Source organism: Alexandromys fortis, unplaced genomic scaffold, assembly GCF_014885135.2.
Source record: "Alexandromys fortis isolate MF-2015 unplaced genomic scaffold, M_Fortis_MF-2015_v1.1 scaffold_39, whole genome shotgun sequence".
NCBI lineage: Eukaryota > Metazoa > Chordata > Mammalia > Rodentia > Cricetidae > Alexandromys > Alexandromys fortis.
The window spans coordinates 6,644,868-6,672,582 of record NW_026067918.1 but is presented as its reverse complement, the minus strand read 5'-3'; the positions used below and the strand labels follow the sequence as shown (position 1 = coordinate 6,672,582).

Below are 27,715 nucleotides of genomic sequence, written 5' to 3'. Positions count from 1 at the left end.
TAGCCTGCATCTGTCTGTCTGCCTGCCCATCTCAACGATGCTCAATATGAACCCCGGGGACACTAGAAGCTTCCGGAGCTGTAGCAGTAGAACAGAATGTCCTGTCCCATATCCTACCCCTGAGTGGGGGGGGGCAGGAAAGGACCCTGAGTTCACCTCCCCCCTTCAAAGACAGCAGGGGAGATGAAGCCGGAAGCTGTCTAGATTAGTTCTGACTTGGTGGGAGGCAGCCCTGGACAATAATAGCCTGGCCATCCACCCAACCAGCTTGGGATGCTGGGAGGAAAGGAATGTTTCCCGCCCCCCCCCCCCCCACTGCCACACACGAAAAGAGAATATTCTGTCTCTGCGTTTTCAGAGTTCACCCCAGGGGTCTCAGTACAAGCAAACAACCCTTTCAGAGGATCTGCCTGTCCTTGGCCTGGCTCCTCCTGACAGCGTGGTGTCTCTTTGACAAGCCCCGCAGTCCAGGGATGAAAGGAAGGCCATGTCTCCGGAGTTCTGACGTCTTGTTTAGCGCCCACTCTGAGGCATAGACACCCCCACCTTCTCGAGCAGGATTGCTGAAAGACACACCCCACGGTGCCAGGAAATGGTCTTGCCCCACAGTGACCCTTGGGGATGCAGTGGCTGGTCCCATGCTGCTAGCCAGGGCTTAGAGCCACATAGGAAAGAGTCCAGACTCCCCATCTTTAAGGAGGGCTTTTTTGTCCCAGGGCCGGGGCCTCTGATGCTAGACAGCTGAGTGCTAATGATGTCAAGGGAGGAGGAGAGAGGGTTCAAGGGCCTCAAGTGACCCTTTCTGCCTTCTTTTTGTGCCTCACTTCACTCTCTCTCCTTTCCGGGCATGGACCCAAACTCTCCTGCTAGTTGCTTGGAGCCCAACCTGAGGCTTTGAACTTGCACAGAAAGAGAAAAGCACAAGCCCTTTGCTGTCTCTCCAACAGCCCCCAGCGCCCCAGGCTCGGTCAAGTTCAGCGAGCTGACCACGACCTCAGTGAATGTGTCCTGGGAAGCCCCCGAGTTCCCCAACGGTCCTCTGGAGGGCTACAGGCTGGTGTATGAGCCCTGCACCCCCGTGGATGGTGAGTAGGAACCTCCCACATGGCCTGAACTCTCCCCTGTCTAGGACTTGCACCCAGAGACTATATCAAGATCACCACTCCGGAGTTAGAGGTGGGGAGAGTCTTTCCTTCTTCTAGATGGGAAGGCAGAGGCTCGACCCAGGGAAGGGTGCTTCTGAGACAAAAGCCTCCGAGGACAAAGTCGAAGCAGCCACCTAAGGCACCCCATTTTCTGTGCTGGCAGAGGATGGACATTGGAGGGAGGAAGGGAGGGAGGGAAAGAAGGAAGGAGGGAGGGAGGGAGGGAGGGAGGGAGGGAGGGAGGGAGGGAGGGAGGGAGGGAATGAATCCAGACAAAATATAGTTGCCCCAAGATGGAACAGGACCCCAGAGAAAAGTCCTCTGATGTCCCTCTCATGCTATCCCGGCCCCCTTCCTAATCTCAGAGTTCTCAGCAGCCCCCCCAATGGAGGGTCAGAAACCCCTTTAGAAATCGAGTCAGAGCCTGGGGAGCGTCCCCAGGAGGATGTGTGAGAGTGGGCCGTCACTTGACCCCTGCTCTGCACGCGACTGTCCTAGTTCAGGCCTTCTTCAGACCCTCGCAGCCTCTACCCTTCCCAGTTCCCCAACAGGATCCTGCTCCCCTTCTGGGGCTCTCGGGAGGAGCTGCACTGACAGTCCCAACAGCTGACATCCGGTACCCGCCAACTTTCTCACATAGCATAGCCCAATGCAATTCCTATGAGGCAGGGGTGAGCAGAAGTCAGTTTTATTCCCTGCCGCTATCGTAAGAGAACAAGGGACTTACAAGAAAGAAGGTTCCTCAGTGTCTGGGTCTACTTAGGGACGTGACTGCCTTAGAATTGACACCCTGGTGGTAGGAAGTGACCACTTTTGTGGTCACCTCCCCCTCACTCTCTCCGCCCAGCACTGGAACCTGGCAAGAACAAGGAGTGGAGCCTGGGAACATTAGGCGGCTAGCAGTTCTGGGTCAGCAGTGGGAACAATGGCCCTCAGTCTTTCTTGCTGCCACCTGGGTGCCAGCTGCCTGTCCCGCAGAGCAAAGCAGAACCCAGGGGGAAGCAGGTCCTGGGGAGAGATGCAGTCAGGAGCAGGGCTAGGTCAGAGGTCAAGAAGACAAAATGCAGGGAACCTAGACAGGCCCCAGTCCCAGTGGCTTCTACCTGACCTGAGGACCTCCCACTAAGAAATGGATCACTTGGCCTCACGTGATCCTGTTCCATCAGGGTTTAGACCATCTGGCTAAACTCCATCTCCCTATAGGTTTCTAACTTCTTTAATGGCCTAGCTAGTAAGGGGCACCGTGTAGCATGTGCCACAGCTTGAGCAGGCCAGCAGCACCCCATTTTCTTATAGATCTAGTAAAGGGTTTGCTCAGTGATGTCTAAAGCAGTCGTTCAATAAATAAATAGGGGTTAGAGGTACAGCTCCATTGATAGAGGGCTTGCCTGGCATGCGCAAAGCCCTGGGTTCCATCCTCAGCACCACATAGACCAGCCACGGTGATCCATGCCTATAATTCCAGCACTCAGAAGGTCGAGGCAGCAAGATCGGGTGTTCAGGGTCATCCTTAGCTATATAGCAAGTTTGAGATCAGTTTGAGCTACTAGAGACACTGTCTCAAAAGTAAGTAGGACCAGCCTGGAGGTAGTGGCACACGCCTTTAAAGCAGCACTGGGGAGGCGGAGGCAGGCAGATCTCTGTGAGTTCGAAGCTAGCCTGGTCAACAGAATAAGTTCCAGGTCAGCCAGGACTACACAGAGAAACCTTGTCTCTAAATAAAATAAATACACAATAGCGCCTGGAGATATGGCTTAGAAGTTCAGGGTACTATCCGCTATTCCAGAGGACCAATTCGCAAGCACCCACGTGGCAGGTCATTGCCTTCTGTAACTCCACTTTCAGGGAACTCAGTGCCCTCTTTTGGCCTCCTCAGGCACCCGGCATGCAGATGGTATGCAGACATGCATGCGGGCAAATCACCCATACATGTAAGATATAATTTTTTTAATTAAATAAAGTGCCTACTATGTGTTTGGTGCTCTTTCGCTATATGTGAGACTCCATATCCCTGTTGGGGATGCTCCAGACACTCCAGCTGAGCTGCAAAATAAACTGAAGCCAGCTGGAGGCATAGCTGAAGGCACCAGGCCAACTCCAGGACACAAAGCCTGTCCCTCTGTGTGGTGACACCTTACACAATGAACCCTGGTCCTGACTCTCAGAGAGACTTTAGGATTGGGAAGCCCAGAGCACACAGTACCACCCTGTGAAAGCCCCTATCCTGCCCCTGGCTGCCATGGCTTGAGGTGCCGAAGCATCTCTACTTTTGCCCTAAAAGTCAAATGGTACAGATGATGGGGCTCCTGAAACTAGGCTCTCATTGGCCAAGAGGAAAGAGGATCATAGGGTTAGTGCTGGGGCTGGGGCTGGGGCTGGAATTGGGGTTGGGGGAGTCACTAGGTGCCATCCAGCTCCAACTCTAGGGGTGTCTTCACAGAACTTCCTAACAGAGGGTGCCTGGATTTCAAGTTCTATGGGATGTTGGTGTGTGGGTGGGCTGATGTGGGGCATAGAAGTAAGACAGGATGGGAACTTTGTGGCTCTTCTGGGTTGGGCAGACAGGACATAGCTTTCCTCCTGGTACCTTAACCAGAGAGCCATCTTTTCCTGAGCTCACTTACAGAGCCTGTGCTCCTGACACAGCGTTGGCAGCATGTGGGCTTGAGTGACAGCTCAACCTATTTCAAGGGGTTGGGGCCACAACTGTCACCTCTTCCCAGTAGCTGCCAGTGGCCTTGGTGGCCCTGCTCTCGGCAGCGACTACAGCCCCTGCTCACAGTCCTTCCCCACAGGGGTCAGCAAGATTGTGACAGTGGACGTGAAGGGGAACAGCCCACTGTGGCTGAAGGTGAAGGACCTGGCCGAGGGCATGACCTACCGTTTCCGCATCAAAGCCAAGACCTTCACCTATGGGCCTGAGATAGAAGCCAACATCACCACGGGCCCTGGAGAAGGTAGGAGAGATGCCACACTTCCCTATGCACCGTGTCCTCAGCCCTCCTACTAGGAGCCAGAGCTGAAGACTGTGGGAAACCCAGAGCTTACTCTTCTAACCCCTATCCTAAGGTCCCTCCCCATTCCCCCTTCCCTCTTTCTTCCTTTCCCTGACTCCTCCTCCCTCCTTGCCCCTCCTCCTGTCAGCTCCACTCTCCTCCCCCATCCTGGGCTTGCTTATTAGCATCTAAGTCCTCAGGCTATTCCAGCCCCAAGCCTGGAGCTGCCCAGACCTCTCACCACCAGCAGCCCATACACACACAGCCCAGGCTGCCCCAGGGTGGGCCTCACTATAGAGCCCAGGTTGGCCTGGATCCTCCTGCCTTGGTTGCCCAAGGGCTGGGTTTACAAGAGTAAACCCCCATGTCCATCCTGCTTTCATTGTCTTTCTTCTTCTTCTTCTTCTCTAACCTTCAGCCTCTGTCACCTCTGTCCAGGAAGCAGGCTGCCTGGCAGGTGTCCAAGCCTCCGGGCTGGCCAGAAGCACCTCCCCATGCCTCCCCCTCCCCCCACCCCAGCAGGGGCTCTCAGAGCAGGGTGCAGAAGACTCACCCCTCAGCACTTGTCCAAACGTACACTCTCCGGGAGGACACAGAGGTTCTGACTGCCTTGAGACACAGGCATCTCCTCTGACCACCACCCTGGAGGCGGGAATTAACACCTCCAGTAACACCCTTCTTCACAGTCAGGCCAGTGTCTCCAACACCCAAGACCCCCTTTCCCAGCTGCCTTTATACCCAGAAGGCCACTTCGTACTTCCCTGTCAGCAACCAACCCTCTGCTCCTCCCCTAATCACCTCTCTCACTGCCCCTGACGACCTTTGTCTTGCTCCACCTTCAACCCAGAACCCTGGGGCAGTCAGAGTTTCGTCTCCACAGGCCCTGTCATGGGTTCAGGTTTTCCCATTCTGAACATGAAAAGCACCTCCTAAGCAACCCTGCTGTTCCACCCCTCTCTTGAGAAAGCATCCAGCTGGCCCACTTCCTTCAGAAGACCACCAGAAGGCCACCTCCTCCTTCCCCCTCCCTGCCCCATAGCCAGAAAACCCGCAGCCACCCTTCCCTCAGCCCTGAGGGATGTCCTGTACAGAGTGAACAGCAAGGACTCTGAAGGCCACCACAACCTGAACCCCACTCTCAGGTCATGTCTCCCCTCTGTGGGCTGCAGGCAGATGCTCCTTAGAGAAGGAAGGGGCGAAGAAAATTAGACCCCCCCCCAAAACTGCACCTTCAGGACCAGATATAGGGGCCTGGCGATGGGATATCCGGCTGTGTGAGGAGCCTCCGGTGTCCTGTCTGAGATGACCAGCTCTCCTGGGCCCCAGAGGGCTTCGGTGAGATGCTGGACTTATGCACTCATCCCTTCGGGCAGCCAGAGGCCACTAGACTGCACTCATGCACACAGTGTTGCCTCAACCCCTGGGACTATGAGCATACAGAAAGCACCTACTGTGTGCTATGCTCTAGGAATGGCGAGCTCCATGTCTAGTGGGAAACAGGCTTGGTGGGGACCACACGTGGCAGGAGTCACAAGGCAGGTACCAGGTTTATATTGGCACACTCCCAGGGAAGTAGTGGGGATACAGTATAGACAGATGCCCGGCCCAGTCCTGTGTCAACGCAACCTGCCTCCTGGGTCTTATTCTGCCTTTCTCCTCCAGCATCTCAGTATGCTAGACATATCTTTCCCTAAGTTCTCCTCTTTAGGCTTCCTAGGGCCTAAGTCTACTCTCCCCCCCCCCCAACCTAGTTGCACATGCACATGGGGCTAGGAGATTTCAAGTAAGAGACAGGGAAGGCATTATCCCATGCCAGGGAAGGAGATGGTGGAGGGACCTTCATCCCTGGGCATGTTCATCAATTCATTCGCCTCTGCTGCCCGCCATGGTTCCTCCTTTCAGAATTTTCTTCCACAAGGGCCCTCGTGGATGGGTAAACTGAGGCACCCATCCCTGAAGGAGTCCATGAATGGATCACGTAATACGTTCTGGCTGGACTTCAATGCCTCAGCCCTCTGACTGATCATCACCTACACCCTACCTTGACCTGAGATTCAGAATGTGGGGTGTAGGGGAACAGGGGAGATGGTAGTCACATCCTAGCAGGCCCAGCCTGAGACACTCTTTTCAGACACAGTATTTGTGGGGTCTTGGAGATGCTGTGGCTAGAGCTGGTCTGGTTGTCCAGCCCCCTCCCACCAGCACAGGTTGTTGGAAAGGGTGGCTATAATGGCTCCACGGATGCCCTTACCCACTGTGGGGTGTTTGCAGGTGCCCCAGGACCACCAGGAGTGCCAATCATCGTTCGGTACAGCTCCGCCATTGCCATCCACTGGTCCAGCGGAGACCCTGGCAAAGGACCCATCACACGCTATGTAATAGAGGCCAGGCCGTCAGGTATGCCCGCCCAGGCTAGGCTGTTCTCTCTCTGTGGCCCACTTCCTGCCTTCCTCCTGCCGTTAACCTTTGGACTCGTGTCTGTCCTCCATCTGTCAAAGCATGTGCGTTAGTGCAAGTTAAGTTTAGCACCTTGCACAGACCAGTTAAGGTTGAAGATCATTCAAGGAGCCAGAGGAGGGGCTGGGGAAATGGTTTAATCAGTCAGGTGTGCGGACAACGAGGATCTGCATTCAGATCTCCAACGCCCACGTAAAAAAGCCATACATGGTGGTGCCCACCTATAATTCCAGCACTGGTCCGATGAAAGTGAGAGGACTCCCTAGAGTCTGCTTGTCAGAACGGGTAGACTCTAGTTTCACTCTGTCTCAAAAAGCTACGGTAGAGAGCAATTAACAAAGACACTCAACACCCACCTCCGACCTCTACACAGAAGTGCACACACACATGCACACACAGACACAAGAGAAACTAGGAAAGCAAGGGTTTGGCTCATGCTGGTTAAACACCCATGTCCTACTTGTGACTAGCTCTTGTTGTCCTACCAACGTCTCCTGTCAAGCTTGAAATCCAATCACAAAAACTTCCAAAGCCTTCAGGACAAGAGCGGCTGATAAGTCACTCCTGAGGGGGACTGTTCTCCGCTCCTGTTTCACCCTCGCCCGTCCCTGCACCTGCTTCCCAGGCTCCAGCTCCCTCTGTTGCTAGGTTTCCAAGCTAATCAGGGTGGCCCAAGTCAGCCAAGAGCTGCAGGCTTGCTCTTTGTATTCAGAGGATCTGTCCTAGGCGATAGAAGAAAGATAAGCCTTTGTTGCCCAAATGAGAATTATAGTCAGAGGCAGAGGAACCTATTGGTAGTTGACTGCACGCGTGCGCATGTGTGTATGTGTGTGTGTGTGTGTGTTCGCACATGTGTGTGATGTTGGTACAAATATGCATACATGTGGAGATTGAGGTGAGCCTCAGGTGTAATTCCTCAGGTGCTATTCACCTTGTTTTACAAGGCAAGGCCTCTTCACTGGCCTGGAACTCACCCAATTAAGCTAAGGCTGGCTGTTCAGCAAGCCCCAGAGATCCTCCTGTCTCTGTCTCTCCAGCCATGAGGTTGCAGATACTTACCACTGTACCCATGTCCCGCTTTAAAAAAAAAAAAAACCTGGGTTCTAGGGATCCAACTCCGATCTTTATTTACGCTTGCAGGACAAGCAGTTTGCTGGCTGAGCTGTCTCCCCATCCCACTTATGGAGAATTGAACCATCCCCACCACAGGCTTTCTATTCCTCAGGGTGGCTTGGTGCTCATCACCCCAATAACGAAGAGTAAATTACTCTGGGAGGTCCTGGAAGCCACACACACCCCCACACACACACCATTGCCCTTATCTTACACTAACCAGAGTAGCTAAGCATCTAGAGACCTCAGATCCACCGTATCACCCACGCCACAGGTGGTACTGGCTCTCCCCCAACTCCAGATGGTCCCTCCCTGGACCTCCAGCACCGGCTGTTGTGTTGGCCCAGAGGCCTCCACGTGCATCTCCCCACCAAGGCCTGTGCCTGCTTATTCTGCCCAAGCAGGCCCACCTGGTGCTAGGCTGTGGAATGTTGGCCCTGGAGCTCAGCTTGTTGATTTTCCAGTATTCCCTGGGAGGCCCAGCATGAACCACTGCCCTTCCAAGTTTGGGGGCTGTGACTAGGTGCGCACCGGTGGAATGGAGGCTAGAGTGAGCCAGCACTCAGTGGCATGCCAAGAAGGGCCAAAGTCAGCAGCTCCAGGGAGGGGAGGATGATTGGAAAGTGCGGAAGGGAGCCAGGAGGATGCTAGAACAACCCCTAAAACTGTTGGAAAGTGAGCTGCTTTTCAGAGATGGGTATCCCCCTCTGGGATGTCTGCCCCCTCTTTTATCTTCCCTCCATGCCAATAAGCTGTCCCAGAGGAAATATCCCTGGAGGCAACAAAATACCCCTGCATTGCTGTGGAGGTTTTGTTGTTATTGTTTGTTTAGAGACAGGGTTTCTCTGTGTGGCCTTTGCAGTCTTGGAACTCGCTTTGTATACCAGGCTGGCCTCAGACTCACAGAGATCCACCTGCCTCTGCCTCCCAAGTGCTGATATTAAAGGCGTGCACCACCATGCCCGGCTGCTGCACTTCTTTCTACACAGACTAAACTAAACATACTAATTGCTTCAAGCCAGAGAGCTGCCAGGCAGAACAGAGCTAGGGAGGGGATTCACTCGGGGACTAACAGGCCTGTGTACTGCCCCCCCCCACCCACCAACACACACACACACATCTGCTGACTAGAGGACTAGAGGCCACTGAGGGACATTCCAGCAGCTTCTCTCACTGCCCAGACCCCATCCTTTGTTTGTGTGTGGGGGGGGTAAATTGGGGGGTACAAACAGCAGGCAGGAGGCTCAGCTTTTAGAAGGCAGCATCTATTAGCAAACATCAGTTACACCCAGCACTTTCCTGGCCACCAGGAGGAAATTCAGTGCCAGGCTGAGTCAGGTAACTCAGTAGAAAGTGCCAGGCTGCCGGCTACCCACGGTGGTGTGACCTTGGGAAGGTGAGTTAAGCTCTCCTAGCCTTGGTTCTCTTATCTCTCAAACGGGAACAGCAGTTCCTACCTCATGCCATTGCTGTGGGCTTGAAAATTTAAAACTCAACCCCACCACCACCAGTTGGGTTGCCTTACACAGGAGCATCAGCTTGGGGGTGTGGGACATCTTCATGGCTTACAGTAGTTACATGAGAAGCTGAACCCCAATACATCTCAGGGAATGAAACATTGACCTATGCACTGAGCTGCTGATAATACTATGACAAACCCTGGGGAAAGTCTGCAGTCCTTGGTTTAACACACACTGGGAAGGTGTCTGAGCTAAGTGCCATTTATAAAGAAACAAAGACAAGCCAGGTGTGATCCTGCCCTTGAGGATTTCACAGCCTGGGAGATTAAACAAAAAGACACAAGAGAGGAGACCAAGGCAGGGGGAATGTAAGTGCCAGGTCTGCTTGGGCTACAAAATGAACCCTGTCTCAAAAAAATTAAAATTAAAATAGTGTAGGTAATAACCAAGTAGATACTCAAAAATACCAATGATGGGGTGAGGAACATGGCCCAGTAGGCCAAGTGCTTGCTGACCAAGCATGAGGAGCTGAGTTTGGATCCCTGGCACCCATGGAGGAACTGAGGTTGAATCTGGGACCCTGGTACTGGCAGATGGAGACAAGCAGGGATCCCCATAGTCCGTAACCAGCCAGTCTAGCCGATCGCTGAGTTCAAGATTTGATGACAGGCACTGTCTCAAAAGAAAAGGTAGAGAATGATAGGAGCCCAGACATGGTTTCACATGTTCAGGCACACCACACACACACACACACACACACACACACACACACACACGTATTATATGCATGATCCACATCTAAACACAAATTTCCTTATGTGATATACCTTATACACTTAGCCTAAAATTAATTTTATACACTATTTTAATACTTTGTGAAGTAAAGTTTTATCGTGTGTGGTCTTTCCACTTGATGTGTTACAGGTCTCAAAATGTTTCTGTCTGGGAACATCTGGGATTTTATTTTTATTCTTTTAGGTCTCACTGTACAGCCCAGACTGGCCTCAAACTTGGAGTCCTCTTTTTCCTTGACCTCCAGACTGCTAAGATCATAGGCATGTTGCTTTTAGAGTTTAGCTTCTCAGATTAGGGTGCGCGGGCTGTATTGCTTTGATTGCTGGAGAATTTATTGCACAATATGTTTTTTTTTACATGCTTTCAAATGTTTTAGTTTTAAAGAAAAGATTAAGAGACCCCCCCCCTCCCGATATCCACAAGACTTCCTAAGAGTCAGGCTCAGGCACAGTGTTGAGCCACTGACCAGATGGGACCCACCTTCAGGGAGGTGCAGCTAGAACCAGATGACTTGGGGGGATCTGAGGCTCCTCCACCTCATAGTGCCTCCTCTCTGTGCTCCTGCAGATGAGGGGCTCTGGGACATCCTCATCAAGGACATCCCCAAGGAGGTAACTTCCTACACCTTCAGCATGGACATCCTGAAGCCAGGCGTGAGCTACGACTTTCGGGTCATCGCAGTCAATGACTATGGCTTTGGCACCCCCAGTAGCCCCTCTCAGTCTGTGCCAGGTACCAGCCTTTAGGGTGACAGTTCAGAGCCTGATGACATGCTTGGTGTGGGGGGGGGGGGGAGACACACTTTGGGCAGCAGAAGCATCAAGGTTGTCATCCAAATGGACTGTCTGTCTGTCTGTCTGTCCCTCAGTCCCTCTAACTGTGAACTCTGGGTCCCAAGCCTGATGTAGCTCAGAGTTCCGAGGGAATGTGGAGGCCATGGAGTAGTCAAGTCATAAACTTTGTTTCCCGGGCGGGCCATGGGCTAATCCTGGTGCCATCTGAGACCTCGCTGAGTGGCACCCAGGTAGGCCATGTTCACTGTCTCCCCTCCCCTTTTCTTTCATTCCTCTCATCTAGTTCAGCTCTGGGTCCACACAGGACACTAGGCCTACACCTATGACCCTGGTCACTCACTGACCACTGGAATATGAAGGTAGAAATTCAACTCATATTGTGCTTCTGCTCTCTGGTGGGGCATTAGCAAGCCAGCTCCTCTTTTCACCCACAAACCTTCTCCTATGCTCAGAAGACAGCACCAAACTATAGAAAACAAAGAGTCTAAGACAAGAATAGAAGAACCAGCTCCTCATTGGAAGTGACATGGATTAGGAGTTGCTGGGTACAGGAAGCGAATTACTAGGGGGCTTTGGTAGAAAGGGAGCCCTACCTGGCAGAGGCATTTAAAAAAAAAAAAAACACATGTGATCTCTCTCCCAACTTCCCTGGCTTTCTGTCATCAGTTTAAAAGAAAAAAAGGAAAGGAAAGGAAGAAAAACTACAATTTTGAGAGTAGTTCTCCCAGACTTCCTAAATGCCAGAAAAGCATCCTTTCCCACACAATTAGAGTCTGTCTATCAAAGTCTTTTTGCCCAAGGCAAGAGAGTGAAAAACAAAAGCAGCTAACATACTGCTATTCTTTCTTCCTGATCCCCTGACAGACATCACTAATCAATCCCAGCACTATTCCTTAATAAATCCAGGGGATTCTTAATCAATTAAACCATAAAACTCTGCTCGAAACAGTCCTCCAGGCAAAACTTTGCCTACAGATCAAAGCTGAAATTCTGAGTGGGCAGGCCCCATCTACCCATAACACCCATGAACAGTTGGTGGAACCCCAAATGGAACAGGAAAGTCTGTGGCAGGGGGATGTGGAGTACCCTGGTCCTGATGCTACCCTACCCCTGTTGCAGCCCAGAAAGCCAGCCCCTTCTATGAGGAATGGTGGTTCTTGGTCGTCATAGCCCTAGTGGGCCTCATCTTCATCCTGCTTCTGGTCTTCGTACTCATCATCCGAGGTCAGAGCAAGAAATACTCCAAGAAGACAGACTCAGGTGAGCCTGCACCCCCTAATGGCAGACTTGACTCTTGAGGGTCTCCTTCCCATTGGTGGGGGCGGGTAGGTCTCTTTCCTGGCCATGCATCTTCTCAGGTGGAACAGCCAGGAATTCCTCCACACAACCTCCAGCTCTAATCTGGGTCTTGATGCTAACAAGCATGAAAAAGGAGCATGCGGGCTAAGTGAGAGAATGGAGCTAGAAAGGAATGGCCATGTTGTCTGATGGGTACCAATCTCCCTGACCACCCCATCCTTAGGAGGCAATACCAAGTCAGGAGCCCTTGGCCATGGGGAGATGCTGAGCTTGGATGAAAGCAGTTTTCCCGCTCTGGAGCTCAACAACCGGCGACTGTCCGTAAAGAACTCTTTCTGCAGGAAGAATGGCTTGTATACCAGGTACTGTCGTCTGTCTGTGAGTGTGGGGGCAGAGGACATAGGCTTGAGGGCCTCTTGTGCCAGCTGGGGAGGAGCATGGAACATGCAATGCCCGCTTGGCCTTCCAGGTCCAGGGAAATAGCATCCAAGCTTCAGGGCTGCCAATGGTCAGCAGAAGGTCATGAAGGACCCCAGCAGCACCCCAAGGGGTCTGTGTTAGTCCCACCAAACCTAGCCACAGCTTAGGGAATGTTAGGAAATCCACGAGGAGGTGGGTGGGTACTAACAGTTCTGCTGATGGCTGCAGAATGCAGAAACATACAGCCTTGTGGAAGCCAGCTTACAATTGTTTGGAGTCAGTTGCACTAGTAACTGGCCTTAGAGATGGCCGTATACCCCAGAGATGAGCTGGAACCAGCTGAAGCACCCAGTGGGAGGTACCAGGAACTGGTCCATTGTTGCTTATGCCCTCCTTGGCAAGGGAAGAGTAAAACCTTCTTCCCTGAGCTTGACTTACTTCTGTTTGAGGGTGTCCTCCTGCCACCGTCTTTCAGCCTCTGGAAACAGCCTGGAAAAGCCTTGAGGTATAGCTCATCTGGCAGAGAATTCGCCTGCCATGCATGAAGCCCTGGCTTTGATCCCTAGCACTGGAAACTAGATGTGCTGGCCCATACCTGTGATCCTGGCAGGTACTTGGGAGGCAGAGCCACAAGGATCAGAACTTGAAGGGCATCCCTAAATTCCATAAAGTTTGAGGCCAGCCTGCATTGCATGTGACCCTTTCTCAAAAGCCCAAAACAATGAAAAAAGTAGAGGCTCTTGGTGGGAGCCAACTCCCACTCCTGACTTCTTCATGACTTCAGTCTCTCCTGATCTTGCTTCCCTGGAGCCCTCAGGCTACCCCTTTGCAAGGGCAGGGAATGCTCCTGGGACCCGCCTGCTCCTCCTCTGATAGGATCCAGGCAGTTGTATGCTTCCAGAAGCTCAAAGGAGGTTGGGGCCACAGCCAGAGGGACTCCTGTTTCCAGCCTCAGCCATATTGACATTCATGGCTCACTGGAGGCAGCGGGCTGGGAGAGGCGGGGCAGCTTCTTGAGGGAATTTCACAAAGGTCTTTCTGTTCCTCTTGAAGGGATAAGCCAAGGGGGTGGAGGGGAAGGCTGAGGGCGAGCGGGCAGGCTCTCATCCCTCGCCAATCCAGCCTTCCAAAGAAAGAGGCATTTGAAGCTGTGGTTAAACTCACCCAAGGCCAGCATGGCTACCACAGCCCCACTGAGCAAACTCCTGAGCCTGCCACAGGGAACAAGGGGCATTTTACCCACGGCCACACCTCCCCTTGTCTCCTTGCCTCTCCTACTCATAGGACACACACATAGAGGTTCACATGTTCCTGTGCCCCCATGGGAATGAGAAAAATCTTGTTTTCACCAAACCAGACCCAAACTGAACCTGAACTGCTCTCGCAGTGATGCTGTGTGTGCCTGGGTACACAGACAGACGTACCGTTTGCCCTGTATGGTCAAGAACATAAGTATGGCATCCTTTTCTCTCCCTCCTCTTCCTCCAAGCCTCTCTCTGTAGGGCCTGGGCTGACACAGTGTGGCCACAGGGAGGAAGAACCCAGGACGGAGGGGCTTGTATAGCCTGTGTTCCTCCAGACCTGTCTGAGGCCACCTCTCTGCCTCATTCCCTTCTCTCCCTAGGTCCCCTCCCAGGCCCAGTCCAGGCAGCTTACACTATTCTGATGAAGATGTCACCAAGTACAATGACCTCATCCCAGCCGAGAGCAGCAGCCTGACAGAGAAACCCTCGGAAATCTCAGACTCCCAGGTGAGGGGCACAAGGGTTCAGTCGGTGACCGGACAGGTAGTGTGGCTGCTACCAATGGGGATGAAGGGATGAACAGTGTCTCATCACACAGCCAACCTTCCTCCGTCCCTCCTTCCTCCCTTTTCCTCCCCCTCCTTCCCTCTCTCCTCCCCTCCCTTTCTTCTTTGGCTGGTGTTATAAAGACCAAAGGGCCTGGAGAAGCTCTCCAGAAGTCATTCATAGGTCAATCACCACCACTTCCTGCCCTGCTCAGAGTTTGCCTCAGCGTGGTCACCTGAGACCTGAGAGCCTGGTCTCCCACACTCGCCAAACTCCCTCCCCCGCCCTACCCCCCTCGTATCCTGGGTTCTCAGTAACTCTGACTCATGAGGAACCTTGGTACCAAAGATAAAGAGTTAACTAAAGGAGTGCAGTGTCGGGGAGGGCTAGGGGCAGGCAGTGGTGGCGCAGGCCTTTAATCCCAGCACCAGAGGAATCTCAGTGAGTTCGAGGGCAGCCTAGTGTAGAAAGCGAGTTCCAGGGCAGCCAGGACTATTGCACCAGAGAACCCTTGTCTCAAAGAACAAAACAAAACAAAAAAAGGAGGAGGGGGAGGGCTAGGCATGTTGTTCATTGGATAAAAGTACTTACTTAGCATGCTAAAGGCCTCCCAATCTGTCCAGTGAGACATCTAAAGGAACCAGACATTCATTCCCACTCCCTCTAGGTCATGTTTACAAATAACTTGTAGAGTTTCTAAAAAGAAAAAAAAAACAGGAAGAAGAAATATAATCAAGCTCTCCATTAAAGAATAAATGCAAAAGGTGCTCTAGGCACTAATGCTATTCCCACACCCTCAACACTGCTACCCCCTCACACCCTCCCACATCTCCACAGAGCTTTGCTTGCATGTTTGGATGATATTCCCATCTCCCCAGAGGGCTGCATTGGGGATATGTTCATTCGAAAGACGGCACTGGGCTGTGATATGATGCCTAAACCTGCAAGGAGTCCACTCTGTCTCTTAGCACCCTGTGTCTGGGTCGGTCCTTAGAAACCCTTCACCCGCACAAGGCGGGTAGCATGGTACACTGAGCAAGATGAAGTCGGGCCATGCAGCGCCGGGGCTCCTCACAGGCTCGGGAAAAGGCACAAAGCCGCGGGAATCGGGTCTTTCAGGTTTTCATGGTGTTCTTGAAAAGCAAGCATTTGGCTTTAGCGCCACTGTAGAGAACCCAGGTTCCAGGAGGCTGTGCTAGAACCCTGGCGTCTCAGAGACAGGAGTGCCTGGGAAGACACCGAGACCATGGTGTAAGAGAACACCTACCCCATGTGTAGCTTTGCATCCCTTAAGATATAAACTATTGGCCCGGCTGCTGGTAAATAGCCAGATCCCCAGGTTCTTAAGTGTCATCAAAGGGACCCCAGGCAAGCAGTTTTGCCGCTCTGTAATTACCAGGAACACGGGACCCTGATTCATCTGGGTGGCTTTCTTCTATACTTCTAGGATTGGCAGCCATGGGAACTGTGTTTCTGCATTATCCCGGGGCTTAGGGCAGCTCCAGCAGAATCATAGAGGGTGGGGCTGTCTCTTATTTCTCTCAGATTTTCCTGCCTCCCTGGTCCTGGGAATGGAACTTAGGGTCCCCCAGATGCTAGGTAAGAATTTTACCCCTGAACCACATCACTGGCCTCTGCCTCGTTTCTTGAAACTACTCTCAGGACATGGAGGTGATGGAGACATGGCTGTGACCGCCAGGTGCTCCTTCGGATCTGCAGGGTTTAGACCTGGATGTACAGTAGCTGACCTTATCCCTCTGGCACCCTTGTTATACACATCCGGGAACCCTCCCTGCGAGAGCTCTCTGGGTGATCAGTCAGGGTCCAGAGTGTAGCATATCCACCCCCAATGATAGTCCTGGGTAGATGACAGGTGCGGGTCCCTGATGATCAGCAACCACTCCCCCTCAGTGTCATTGGCTTTTAGAGAATCACTCCCTCTTTGGGCTGTCCCCTCCCCCAGGTCTCCTGTGTATGAGCGTGTATGGCCAGCCTGGCTTATAGACTGTGAGTCCCGTTCTCCACAACTGGTGCGAATGCATCCCGCCTCTCTCCTGTGAGACAGTCATAAACAAAGCATCAATTTGATTTAAAAATAAACATATATGATGAGATGCAGTGTGAGAGAGGCCGCCAAGCGTGATGTGGGTGAAGGGTGAGAGGAAGAGACTGACTCTTCCCAGGGACCCAGGGCCGTGCCTCTAGAGATGCTAACGAAAAGAGCCCCGAGCACAGTTCAGGCCTGTGGCGTGTTTGATGGACTGTCTCAAAATGCAGACTGGCTGCATTCCAACTCCATTTTCAAAATAACAGTAGTAAAAAAGCACCGTATTTAGCACACAAACACGTGCCAGTGGGAAAGAAACGCCGAGCCCACCGCGTGTGCCTTCTGATTTTGAGCTCCAGCTCCTAGCAGTTTCATGGTCGGGCAGCTTCAAGCTTGTTTGAAAAGAATTAAAGCTATGTGGAAAAGTATAAAGAAAATGTGTTGGACCAGTCATACCCTATATGACATTTATTGAGTGTGTGGAACACTTACTGGTTGTCAGGATGGGCTCCAAGAATTGGGAGTAAATGATACTGCATGGTCCTCAGAGTCCCTAGAAGGTACTGGTGGCATTATGACCACTTCTAGACTAATACAATAATTGAAAGAGTGAGTGGGGGTGGGGATATCGCACACATATAACCCCCCAACAAATTCAGAGCCCCCAACTCCCTTTTATACCTTCCCTAGTATAACTTGACGTAGGTCAGGCACATTGAGGAACTCAGTGCAGACTCAGAGTCTTTGTGATGTCCCTGTTACGGTCTGGAAGGCTACCTGTGCATAAGTAACCACGTGTTTCAATTCCCGCCCACCCATCACGGGATCAGAATGACTAACTGTAGGAAGAAAGGGACTTCCAAACTTCTCCCTGCTTCCTGTAAGGTTTGAGGAAGTTGGAGCAAGGAAAAGAGACCTGGGGGAAAGGTCACTGCTCAAAGGCATGCAGTAGAGGGATGCAGGAGGTGGGGACAGGGGTCCCAGAAGAAGCTGGCATTCAGTATGGTATGTACAGGTCTGGGCCAGGCACAGAAGGAGCCATGTGGGTCTGAGTCAGGTACACAGTCCCCTTCCTGCATGGCCTCTGCCTGCTGCAAATGTCTAGGATGCTTCTGTCCGGTTTTGTCTCTTTGTCCATCGATTGGGCCATCCCTGGGATAGGATCAGTTAAGGCTTTGTCTGTCTCTCATTCTCCTTAGCCTAAAAAGAAAGGTCTCTAGGGCGGAAAAACTTGCGATGGCTTTTCCATGCTAAGCCCGCTGCCTTATGCATCTCATTTAGCATCCAACAGCCCCACCGTGATAGTGGGTTGGTCTCCCACTACCAATGGGAATGCGGAGACTTGGAGATAGAGATGTCAAGCATCTAGCTTCTTGTCACAGAGCTCAGGAGAGCAGGTCACTGAGACTCCGTCTACATCCTGCCGACCCTAAGGACAACATCCACCCCAAACCTGTTTCGGGAAGCTCCCTCAAAGCCATTGACCACAGACATCCCTGACAGCTAGGCATCGTAGGCCATCACTTTTTCTGCGAGGGCACAGGTTGGGAATTCACGTTGACATTGTCTAAGCTGATATTTTTCAAGCTGTTTTCCCTCGGGAAATCCAGAGCTCTGACAAATGATTCCTCAAGGGGACATCAGTGGAGTCCTCTGACAATTCTCAGGAGCCCCTTTAGCATGGCATCACCCTAGCCCTGCAGAGGGCAGCAACTCTGCCTCTGAGGTCAGCACATCCAAGGGGCAGGGGCAGAGCACTGTGCCCAGAATGTGGTCAGGTTGGACAGAGCCCCTGGGACCCCAGATGAGGGAGGGAGTCACTTCCAGTCTCTTAGTCTCTAAAGGACCTACTTGTGCCCTCAAAATACACACACACACACACACACACACACACACACGCGCGCGCGCGCACGCGCGTCTGCCTGGTCTCAGATCTCAAACATGTCTCAAAGCCCTGGGTCGCTTCTCATCCTACACCTTTGGAGATGAGCAGAGAAGCAAGGGGCTTTGTCTCCTCTTTTGGGTTTCAGCTTTTTCTCTGGGGTTGGCTTTCCATCTGGGTCCCTCCCCCACTCCTCTCCCCCAGCCTGGCATCTGCCCTCCTGCTCATGAGACCCGGGAATAGCTGATTGAACGGCTCTGAAGAGCTGTTAAGAGGCCAGGGAACTGAAGCAGTCGCTTGATGGCCTGATAGGCCGGGCCCTGAAAGCCCCCTTTGTGCTTGCCCGCTCCTGGGAAGCTGCATTCAGTTCCTGAGAGAGAGCAGAAAGCTGTCATTGGAGCCCCTGGTCCCCGTGCTCCTTCGTCTCACCCCCCGCCCCCACCCTGAGAAGAAACAGATGTTCAGGGAGGTGGAGGCGGGAACTGCTCTGTTTGTCTGAGGCAAAGACCACCCCCCTTCCTCCTTGGCCTTGGGGAGCTGGGGGAGGGGCTGGCCAACAGCTCCGACCCCACCTCCTGGGCACCCTCTCTTCTAGCCTTCCCATCTGTCAGGGCTGCTGTCCCAGAGGGCCAGGCATCCAGTAGGTGCTCAATAGAGAGCCGCCGCTGGTCTGTGGTCTGAGGTGATGTCGATGAATGGGCTTTCAGATTTGGCCCCAGAAGAGCCAGAGAGGACCCACCCCATCCCCAAACCAGGCCCACCTACTGTGGGTTAGCAGGGGCAGGGTGGCTGCCCCATTCTGGTGACATCACTGAAGCAGCCTCCAATCCCTGGCTGCTCCTGATCCCTCCGAAGGGGGCTCTGAGTCCTCCCATTGAAGCGCCGGCCCTGCCCCAGTCTTTCTCCCCAATAATACCATTTACTTTATTTTACCCTTGCCTGCTTTGACTCCTTTTGACTGATTAGCCGCAAGCTACCATTTTACAGACCAGTCCCCCAAGCTGGAAACCTGAGTGACAGCTACAGACATGCTAGCTAGGGCCAGGACACCACCTCTCACCCCAGAGGCTCAGGCATTGTAGGAGTGGCACACACTGATCTGGGGCTTTTCCTCAATGACTGGACCATAGCATCACTCTATCCCACTCGAATCCCCAAGACTGCAGCCCCTGCAGAAGGCAGCAACTCGGCCTCAAAGGCCAGCACATTCAAGGGGCAGGGGCAGAGCATTGTGCCCAGAATGTGGTCAGGTAGGATGGAGCCCATGGGACCCCAGATGAGGGAGGGAGTCACTTCCAGACTCTTAGTCTCTGAAGAACCCACCTCTGTCCTCAACACACACACACACACACACACACACACACAAATGTATGGACTGGGCCTTCTAGAGGAGAGATACATTACCTACCCCCCCACCCCCCCATCACCCCCAGCTTCCCGCCTCCAGGCATTATTAGCCTGGCCTCAGCATATGGAACCCTCCTGTCTATATGTCTTTTGTTCTGGGTAGGCAGCTGGGCAGACACACACACACACACACACACACACACGCACTCACTGCTCATATTGTGCTGCTTTGAATCCATGGAGAATTGATTGAGGGCCTGTTCATTGTAGGCTCTACCCTCCTGGGGAAGATGGCTACCGAAGGGGGATACGGGGAGAGGCTGGTGCTGCAGGGGGTGGATAGGAGGGGAAGGATAGCAAGGAGGGGTGAGCCTTGTAAATTAGCAGATGTCTGGGGAGCATTTGTCTCCCTGGCAGGCAGGAGAGGGCTCTCATTCCCCTCTAGGAGCTCCAGGTGGGAGTAAGGGCAAGTTAAGAGCAAGTGTGGGTTTCAGAAAATCAGGGTGATCTGAGCTGAGGTCCCAGCAAAACCCTCCTTCCCTCTCTCTCTGCACTTGGTCCACTTCAGCACTCAGCAACAGCCCTTACATCACACATGCCCATGCATTGGAACAATAGGGCTTCAGCACACAGTCAGTACATAGTACCAGGACCTATGCATCAGCAGTTCTCACTGGGCCTCAGGGTCTGCGTTCCTTCACGTAACATCAGTACTCATACAGAACAGGATGCTTACACGGCATCAGTACCCATGCAGGTACCCATGCAGCATTAATACTCACATAGTAGTCACGGAATCAGTGCTCAGTCACATAGCATGAACTATCACTCAGCATCAGTACTCACCCAGCACCAGTGCCCTGCAGCAGCAGTGCCCATGCAGCAGTACTTACCCAGCACCAGTGCCCTGCAGCAGCAGTGCCCATGCAGCAGTACTCACCCAGCACCAGTGCCCTGCAGCAGCAGTGCCCATGCAGCAGTACTCACCCAGCACCAGTGCCCTGCAGCAGCAGTGCCCATGCAGCAGTACTCACCCAGCACCAGTGCCCTGCAGCAGTAGCACTCACGCATCAGTACTCACATAGCACCAGTGCCCTGCAGCAGTAGCAGTAATGCATCAGTACTCACACAGCACCAGTGCCCTGCAGCAGCAGTGCCCATGCAGCAGTACTCACCCAGCGCCAGTGCCCTGCAGCCGTAGCACTAGTACCCACGTAAGATCAGTACTCACAACACCAGAACCCATAGAATCAGTACGTGCCCAGCATGGACACTCACATGGGGACGGTTCCCATGCAGCGGTAGTGCTCACAAACACCAGTGCTACATGGTGTCCGTACTCTGGCAACATGCGCAAGGAGGCAGCCTTAGCATTCTCCTACTGGAAGAACAGAGGTGTGAACACTCATTACGGAGATGCCAGGCCAGCAGCTCCTGCCTCCCCAGGAGCACCTGCCTGAGAAGGCACCATAGCTTTGCCTCTCTTGAGGGTCTAGACGTCACAGAAGACTTTGTCCCTAGAACGCTCCATGCGTTCCATCTCCTGTGTCTCAGGGAACAAAGCCACCTCCAGTTTCTCCACTGTCAAACAGGATGCAGTTTGGGTCACCCCAAACTCACTGGTGTTGGCCAAGTTGGGTTTTGTTGGCAGCTATCACTCTCCCTGGCATGTGTGTTTTCCTTAGGTTGGTAGTGAACTGGGCAGCTAGGGACACTGGTGGGCAGGAGTGAGGAAGGCAAAGCATGCAGAGGAGCCAGGCAGCCTTGGTGGCATCCTCTGAGCTGCACGTCGCTAAGTGTGCCTTCCACCATCCGAGCTGGTCTCTTTCCCTGAGTCTCCATCTGTTGTCTTATTCCCTCTCAAAACATTGCTGGAAGCTGGGGGTGGGGGAGGAGCGGGTGATAATTTTAGTTCCACAATTGGGAGTTTACAATTTAGATTGACTTGTCTCCTGCAGAAGACGTATGTGCACAGAAATGCAGAATGTCATAGCAGAGTTAAGAATAATTGAATAGCTTTTGGGGGCGGGGAGGACCTCCAAAGTCATCACAGGAGAATTTGGAGCTTTTCTTGGCATTTAAAACTCTTTCTCGAGTGTTTCTGCGATTCATGTACATATGAGCTTAGCAGCCCAGAGAAGTCAAAAGAGGGCAAACCCAGGTCCTCTGGAAGAGCAGGAGATGCTCTGAATGCTGAGCCATCTCTCCAGCCCATGTTGACATGATTTTCACGATGATTTCCTGACTTCAGCTTGCTTTTACCCTGAATCATGTATTCAGGGTGGGCACTTGCATTTTCACTGCCCCCAGGGTTTCCCAACTCTTAATCTAGCTCAAACTTAATCTCTTGTCACAGAGTACAGGGTGACCCAGGTTGGGATGTTTCTTGGGGCTGGAGAGATGACTCAGTGGTTAAGTGGTTCTCTTTCTGAAAACCCAGGTTCAATTCCCAGCACCCACATGATGGCTCGCAACTGTCCATAACGCCAATGCCCAGATTCATTGTCCTCTTCTCACCTGTAGACACCAGGCACACATATGGTATACAGCCATACATCTAAGCAAAACACTCATTCACATTAAATCAATCTTTAAAAAAAATTGATAGAGCCGGGCGGTGGTGGCGCATGCCTTTAATCCCAGCACTTGGGAGGCAGAGGCAGGTGGATCTCTGGGAGTTCGAGACCAGCCTGGTCTACAGAGCTAGTTCCAGGACAGGCTCCAAAGCCACAGAGAAACCCTGTCTCGAAAAACCAAAAAAAAAAAAAAAATTGATAGAAAGCATCTTGTCATGGATGGTGAGGGTTCAGAAATGGAAACTATCCTTAAAAATCACTGTGCTAAGTCAAGGACACCAGATGCAGCTGGGTATGGCATCTGTGATTCCAGCATTCAGGAGGCTGAGGCACGAGGATTGTGAGACCCTTGAGGCCAGCCTGGGATATATAGTATGTTCTAGACCATCTTGGACTAAACAATGAGGTTGTTTCTCAAAAAACAGTGAACTAAAAGAAGACACTAGACATAAAACTATATAGTGTGGACCCATCTGTATGGAGAATCCAGAACAGGCAGGTGTTCCTGAAGAGAAGTGTGGTTGTGTTGGGGAGGTGGGGGGATAGAGAAAGAGGGCTTAATAGATCCAGGGATGTACTTTTGTGTGATCAAAATACCTGGAGCTGGATAGACCTAATGGCTCACTGTGTCACAGACTAAGCAGTGCTGAATGGCTCACTTCAAAATGGTTGACTTTATGTTAAGTGAATTTTATTTCGAACTAGGAAGAAGAAAGGTTAGGGTTTGAGTGTGTTGGTCCGTCTGAAGTCCTAGCTATCATGAGGCTAAGTAGGAAGGATGCAAGTGAGTTAAAGGCCAGCCTAGGGAAACCCTGTTTCAAAATGAAAAGCTAGAAAGGGGGATTGGGTGTGACTCAGCGGTAGAACTCTTGTCTAGCATGAGTGAGGCCCTGGTTTTCAAGCCTTAGTACCACAAAAGGAAAAGATGGCCTTCTGGTCCTGGACAACACTTGATGGTAGACATCTCAAACTCCTGAAGGGAGAGGAGGAGGACATGAAGAGACACTGTGGTAGCCATGGTAGTGAGGGGTTGAGATGTTCAAGATCCAAGGCCTGAAAGAGGCAGAACCGAGAATGGAGCCAGAATGCTGTGCCTTTGAGCCCTGACCTCACAAGGACGCTGACACCCCTGGTTCTCTGTCCTCCTAGGGTAGCGACAGCGAGTACGAAGTGGACACGAACCCCCAGAAAGCCCACTCCTTCGTCAACCATTACATCAGTGACCCCACCTATTACAACTCGTGGCGACGCCAACAGAAAGGCATCTCCCGGGCCCAGGCCTACAGCTACACAGAGAGTGATTCTGGCGAACCTGACCATGTCACCATCCCCAATAGCAACAGCACCCAGCAGGGCAGCCTTTTCCGGCCCAAGGCCAGCCGGACTCCAACGCCCCAAAACCCCCCAAACCCCCCAAGTCAGCAGAGCACCCTCTACCGTCCCCCCAGCAGCCTCGCCCCTGGTTCCCGGGCACCCATAGCCGGGTTCTCATCCTTCGTTTGACATCAGAAGAGGAAATAGGATGAAAGAAACGACACCAAAATCCTCCTTTGCCACTTCTCAAAATGCCTGCCAGAAAACACACAAGAAACTCCCACCAAGACATCGGATCAACTTTTCACCTCTCGAGTTTATTTTTCCAGAGATTCCAGGGCCAGCAAAGCCGGTGTGGAGGAGGCGGGGGAAGAAACCCTTGGGACTTGGACGTGTGTGACCTGCAGCAGCTTCATAACCTTGGGGTCCATTGTGCAGTGTGGAGGGCTGGAGACCAGTCACTTCTACCGAGGACAGACGGGCTTGGGACTCTGGAGAGAGGGGGCTATAAGTCAGGTGGGGCTGAGAGATGGAGATGCAGCCAACTTTACCCTTCCCAGTGGGCTAGATCTTGTTATCCTTGCTCCACTGCAGAAAGGATGGGTGTCCCCAGAGGTGAAGCCTGCCTGTTGTCTCTGGCTCTCCCTGGCAGGTGTCTCATGCCTTGCCAGCCTCCTGCCTGGCCTCAACACCCTCCAAGGGCTCACGGCCCTTGCTCAACTTCTCCACCAAACATTTGGTTTATTTGGGAAGGGGGAAGAAAAAGCAAGGGGTGAGAATCCACTTAGCAACTTCCTCATTCCTGGAGAGGAAAAAAAAAAAGCAATTTAAAAAAATTGTGAATTCAAGGAAAGAGGGCCTGAGGGCTGGGAGAGAATCCTTACACAGCTGCATAACTGAGCCCTGCCTCCTGTCCTTTGGATTCACTTCCCTGAATGAAGATAAGGAGAGGTGACAACTGGGAATGTCCCCTAAGGTGCTGGCTCCACACTAGGGCAAGCGTTAGGGAGGTGTCCTGCAGGAAGTCAGAGGTGCAAGGATGAAGCCTTGACTGTTTTCTTCCCATCCACCAGCCTAACACAGAGAAAGGGAATAGAGTCAGGGTGGGGGGGCTTAGGATAGGACGCTCAGCTCATCCCCCCCCCCAGCTGCACAGGAAGATTGTATGCTCAGATATACCATCCCACACTCTCTGAATGTACACCTTCCTGCTAACCATGCACCTGCCCCCATGAGCCTGTAAGGAAAAGGGTCCAGGAATCCCTCCCAAGAGGATACCCTGGGACTTCTTCGCCCAGCATTTTCACTTCAAGATCTGTGCACCCCGTGTCTCCTCCCACAACACACAGGTGCCCAAAGGGTGGCCCAGTCCCAGGTCCTGAGGCTTTACAAAGAATCAAAGATCACTTGAACCCCTTCTAACATCTCCCAGGCTAAGTTCAGAGAAGCCAGAACTGGGATGGACCCACGAGGGGCCAGACAAGAAGCTCTGACTGAACTGGACACGGCAGTTGAGATGCCTGCTAGTCAGCCAGGAGAGGCGGGTCAGATAGGATCAAGGGACAAGAATAGCTGAGAGGAGGGAACGCTCTTACTCCCTGGAATGTTCTGGAAAAAAGCCGTGGGGTGGGGGTGCTGAACTTCACATCAGCTTTAAGCGTCTAAGGCAAGGGTTTGGGGAGGAGGTTTTCTGATGTCCTGGGCTGGCTGAGGTCCTTGGGGACACTAACCAGCCCCTTGACTGAGGCTCAGCCTACTGCTGGGAACGCATGACTACCTCCTTCAGAGGCTCCAGTGGGGCATGTCCAGTTCAATAAAGGACCAGCTTTGCTGGGAGTACACACTGAAGTTACTGCTGGCCCTATCAAGAGGCCCAAGTGGGGGTGCCTATGGCTTCCTCAGGAATCCCTAATTAGTCACTGCTAGTTCTCACTGGTCAGGGAGATGTGAGTCAGAGGCCTTTGTAAAGGACACAGGCTACTGGGAGGGGGGGCTCCTCCCTACACACCTGCCCCCTGGGATAGGTGACCAAGGAAATGTCAGAAGCCAAGTCAGCAGGCTGGTGACCCAACTGCTGTTTGTGAACAATGGCTTTTCGCAGTGACCTCTCCTAAGCAGGTCCTAAAGATCCTAAGCCAGGAAGTACAGCCTTGTTCCCCAAAGGACAACAAAGGGCCAGAGGCCTTGCCCCCCTGGGGAGTCAGTTTCCCAGGGCTACCTTGGACTTTGTCAGTCAGCTTGACCCCCCACCCCTTCAGCATCTGGCATCTCCAGAGCCACACACATGCAGACGCTGCCTGAGCTCGCACTGCCATGCTTCCTTTTCGTCCTTCATGACTGTTTCAAACAGCTTCATCTTTCCCCCCCTGTCTTTAGAGGCTTTAACCATTGAAGGGTGTTCCCAGTTTACATTAGGGAATTATTAGCCTAGCCCAGCCCAGTGAGGGAGCGTTATAGAGGAAGCAGGAATTGTTTTTTTTTTTACTTTTTTGTTTCTTTAAAAAAAAATTTGTGTGTGTGTTTGTATGCACGTGTGCGTGCTTGTGTGTGTGTGTGTGTGTGTGTGTGTGGTGTTGCACATGACAGCAATTTTCCTTTGCCTTTAATGAATCACCTGGTGCACTGAGATCCCCTCCCCCTTCTGTGTGCTCATTGGAACCCTTGCTAATGTCCATGTGTACATGCAAACGTGTGCTCGTGTACAAGCATGCAAAGATATGCACAGAACATACATGGATGTGTGGTAGCAAAGGGCCTCTTGCCATGCTCTCTGATGTGCCTCATCTCCAAGAGGCACGGGTGGCCTGGGTCACTGGCATTTGGAGTATCACTGGGACCTATTGCCCAAGCAGCTGGGCGTATCACGAACTGTAAGTCCTTGATGAGCCTAGGATAAAAGTCTCCGTTCAGTCACTACCTGCCCAGGGGGATTATTGCCTCCACCACCCCAGTCATATCTGGACACCTAGTAGGTTTCCAGCTATGGAGCTCTGGGTTGTTTTATGATATCTCCGGGCCCATGTTTACATTTCTGCTGAGCAGTGGAAGGTCCCAAGAATTCCACCCAGACATTGTGGTGGGTGCCCACCCTGTGTAAGGCAGAGCTTTCAGTTTCCTCAGCCATTAAGACCAGGGTTACTGTCTTGTGACTCTGTGAGAAACAGGTTCACAGAAGGACATGCGGAGCTTGTCCTTTTGGTGTTGCGTCTCTGTGCCCTGAGGAAATCTGCAATGTATTCAGAAGCCCACGCTTAGCATGCTGGGGCTGCTCTTTCCTCTCCTGGCAGTGCCTCCTGCATTCTTGCAGGCTCTGCACCCAGATTGCCAAGACTAACCAAATAGCCACTCTGGGTTCCAGAAGCATCTTCCTCCAGAGAGCTGCAGGGAGTTTACAAACCCACGCTGCCTCTCCCAGGCCCTCTCCACCCCAAACCCGACACTGCCATGAGTCAGAGGGAACAAGGAAACAGCCAGGCTGCCTCTCCAGCCCGTGCTCCTTGAGGCCTTCTGTCTTTTTTGTCCATGCTTACCCTGGACAGCTTTTCTAAGGGTGCCAGAATCTCGCAGTAGGCGGGCCTAGGCAGGGGCTCCCCTCACTTTCTCACACCGCACAGGGAAGGTGTCATGTTGTGCAGCCAGCCAGGTGAACCATCGGCAGGGGAAGAAGGGGATCCACGAACAGCCAACACCAGCTCCTGAGTGCCTCTGTGGTCCCATACTGGGACACCAACCCTAACCAACACCTTGAGCACAGGTGCCCCACCCCCTTGGGACAGTTCCCCCCCCCCCCCCGCTCCTCTGTTTCCATAGAACCAAATCCAAAGCATTTAAATGTGTTACCTTTCTTCACCCATATAGACTCCCAAAACGAAACTCCATACAAATCTTTATTTTTTGATTTAAAAGCTATAATGAAAAATTATGGGGAGAGTATTCATTATGGCAGGTGTCTATCTGTAAGGAAAAAAAAGTATATATCTATATGTCATATAGCTTGTTAGCAAGTTTATTTTTTAAAGGAAAGGTAAGAAAGATTGATTTGAAATATATACCATGAGAAGTCCCATGTCCTGTCAAACTGTCAGTATTTTATAAATAAACTTTTTTTTTTGGAGTTGTGAAGTGGCCGTCCTTCTCCTCACTAGGAATCGTGTTCCTCAAACGTTTGCTTCTATTTCTAGCCACGTGGGGATTGTACAAAGTGAGCCAAGGGCAGGAACCTCTGCCCTGTTAATTCATCAGCAGGTGGTCTCAGACCTTTAAACAGAAGATCCTGCTTT

The 27,715-nt window shown here is 52.3% G+C and overlaps 1 protein-coding gene across 3 annotated transcripts in view; it reads left to right on the top strand.

Annotated features, from left to right (window-relative positions):
* The window catches only part of Sdk2 (sidekick cell adhesion molecule 2), a 282,059-nt gene extending 254,549 nt beyond the window's left edge, over nucleotides 1–27,510 (top strand). For 2 of the 3 annotated variants that reach the window (XM_050140393.1, XM_050140392.1), the window contains 8 exons: nucleotides 948–1,085; nucleotides 3,941–4,102; nucleotides 6,413–6,538; nucleotides 10,534–10,698; nucleotides 11,880–12,020; nucleotides 12,283–12,421; nucleotides 14,104–14,230; nucleotides 23,271–27,510. In XM_050140393.1, the coding sequence (XP_049996350.1) occupies nucleotides 948–1,085; nucleotides 3,941–4,102; nucleotides 6,413–6,538; nucleotides 10,534–10,698; nucleotides 11,880–12,020; nucleotides 12,283–12,421; nucleotides 14,104–14,230; nucleotides 23,271–23,624 (1,352 nt within the window). In that variant the 3' untranslated portion in view covers nucleotides 23,625–27,510. The remainder of the gene's footprint in view (nucleotides 1–947; nucleotides 1,086–3,940; nucleotides 4,103–6,412; nucleotides 6,539–10,533; nucleotides 10,699–11,879; nucleotides 12,021–12,282; nucleotides 12,422–14,103; nucleotides 14,231–23,270) is intronic. The other variant, XM_050140394.1, reaches the window with a different exon arrangement.
* Nucleotides 27,511–27,715: the final 205 nt, after the last annotated feature.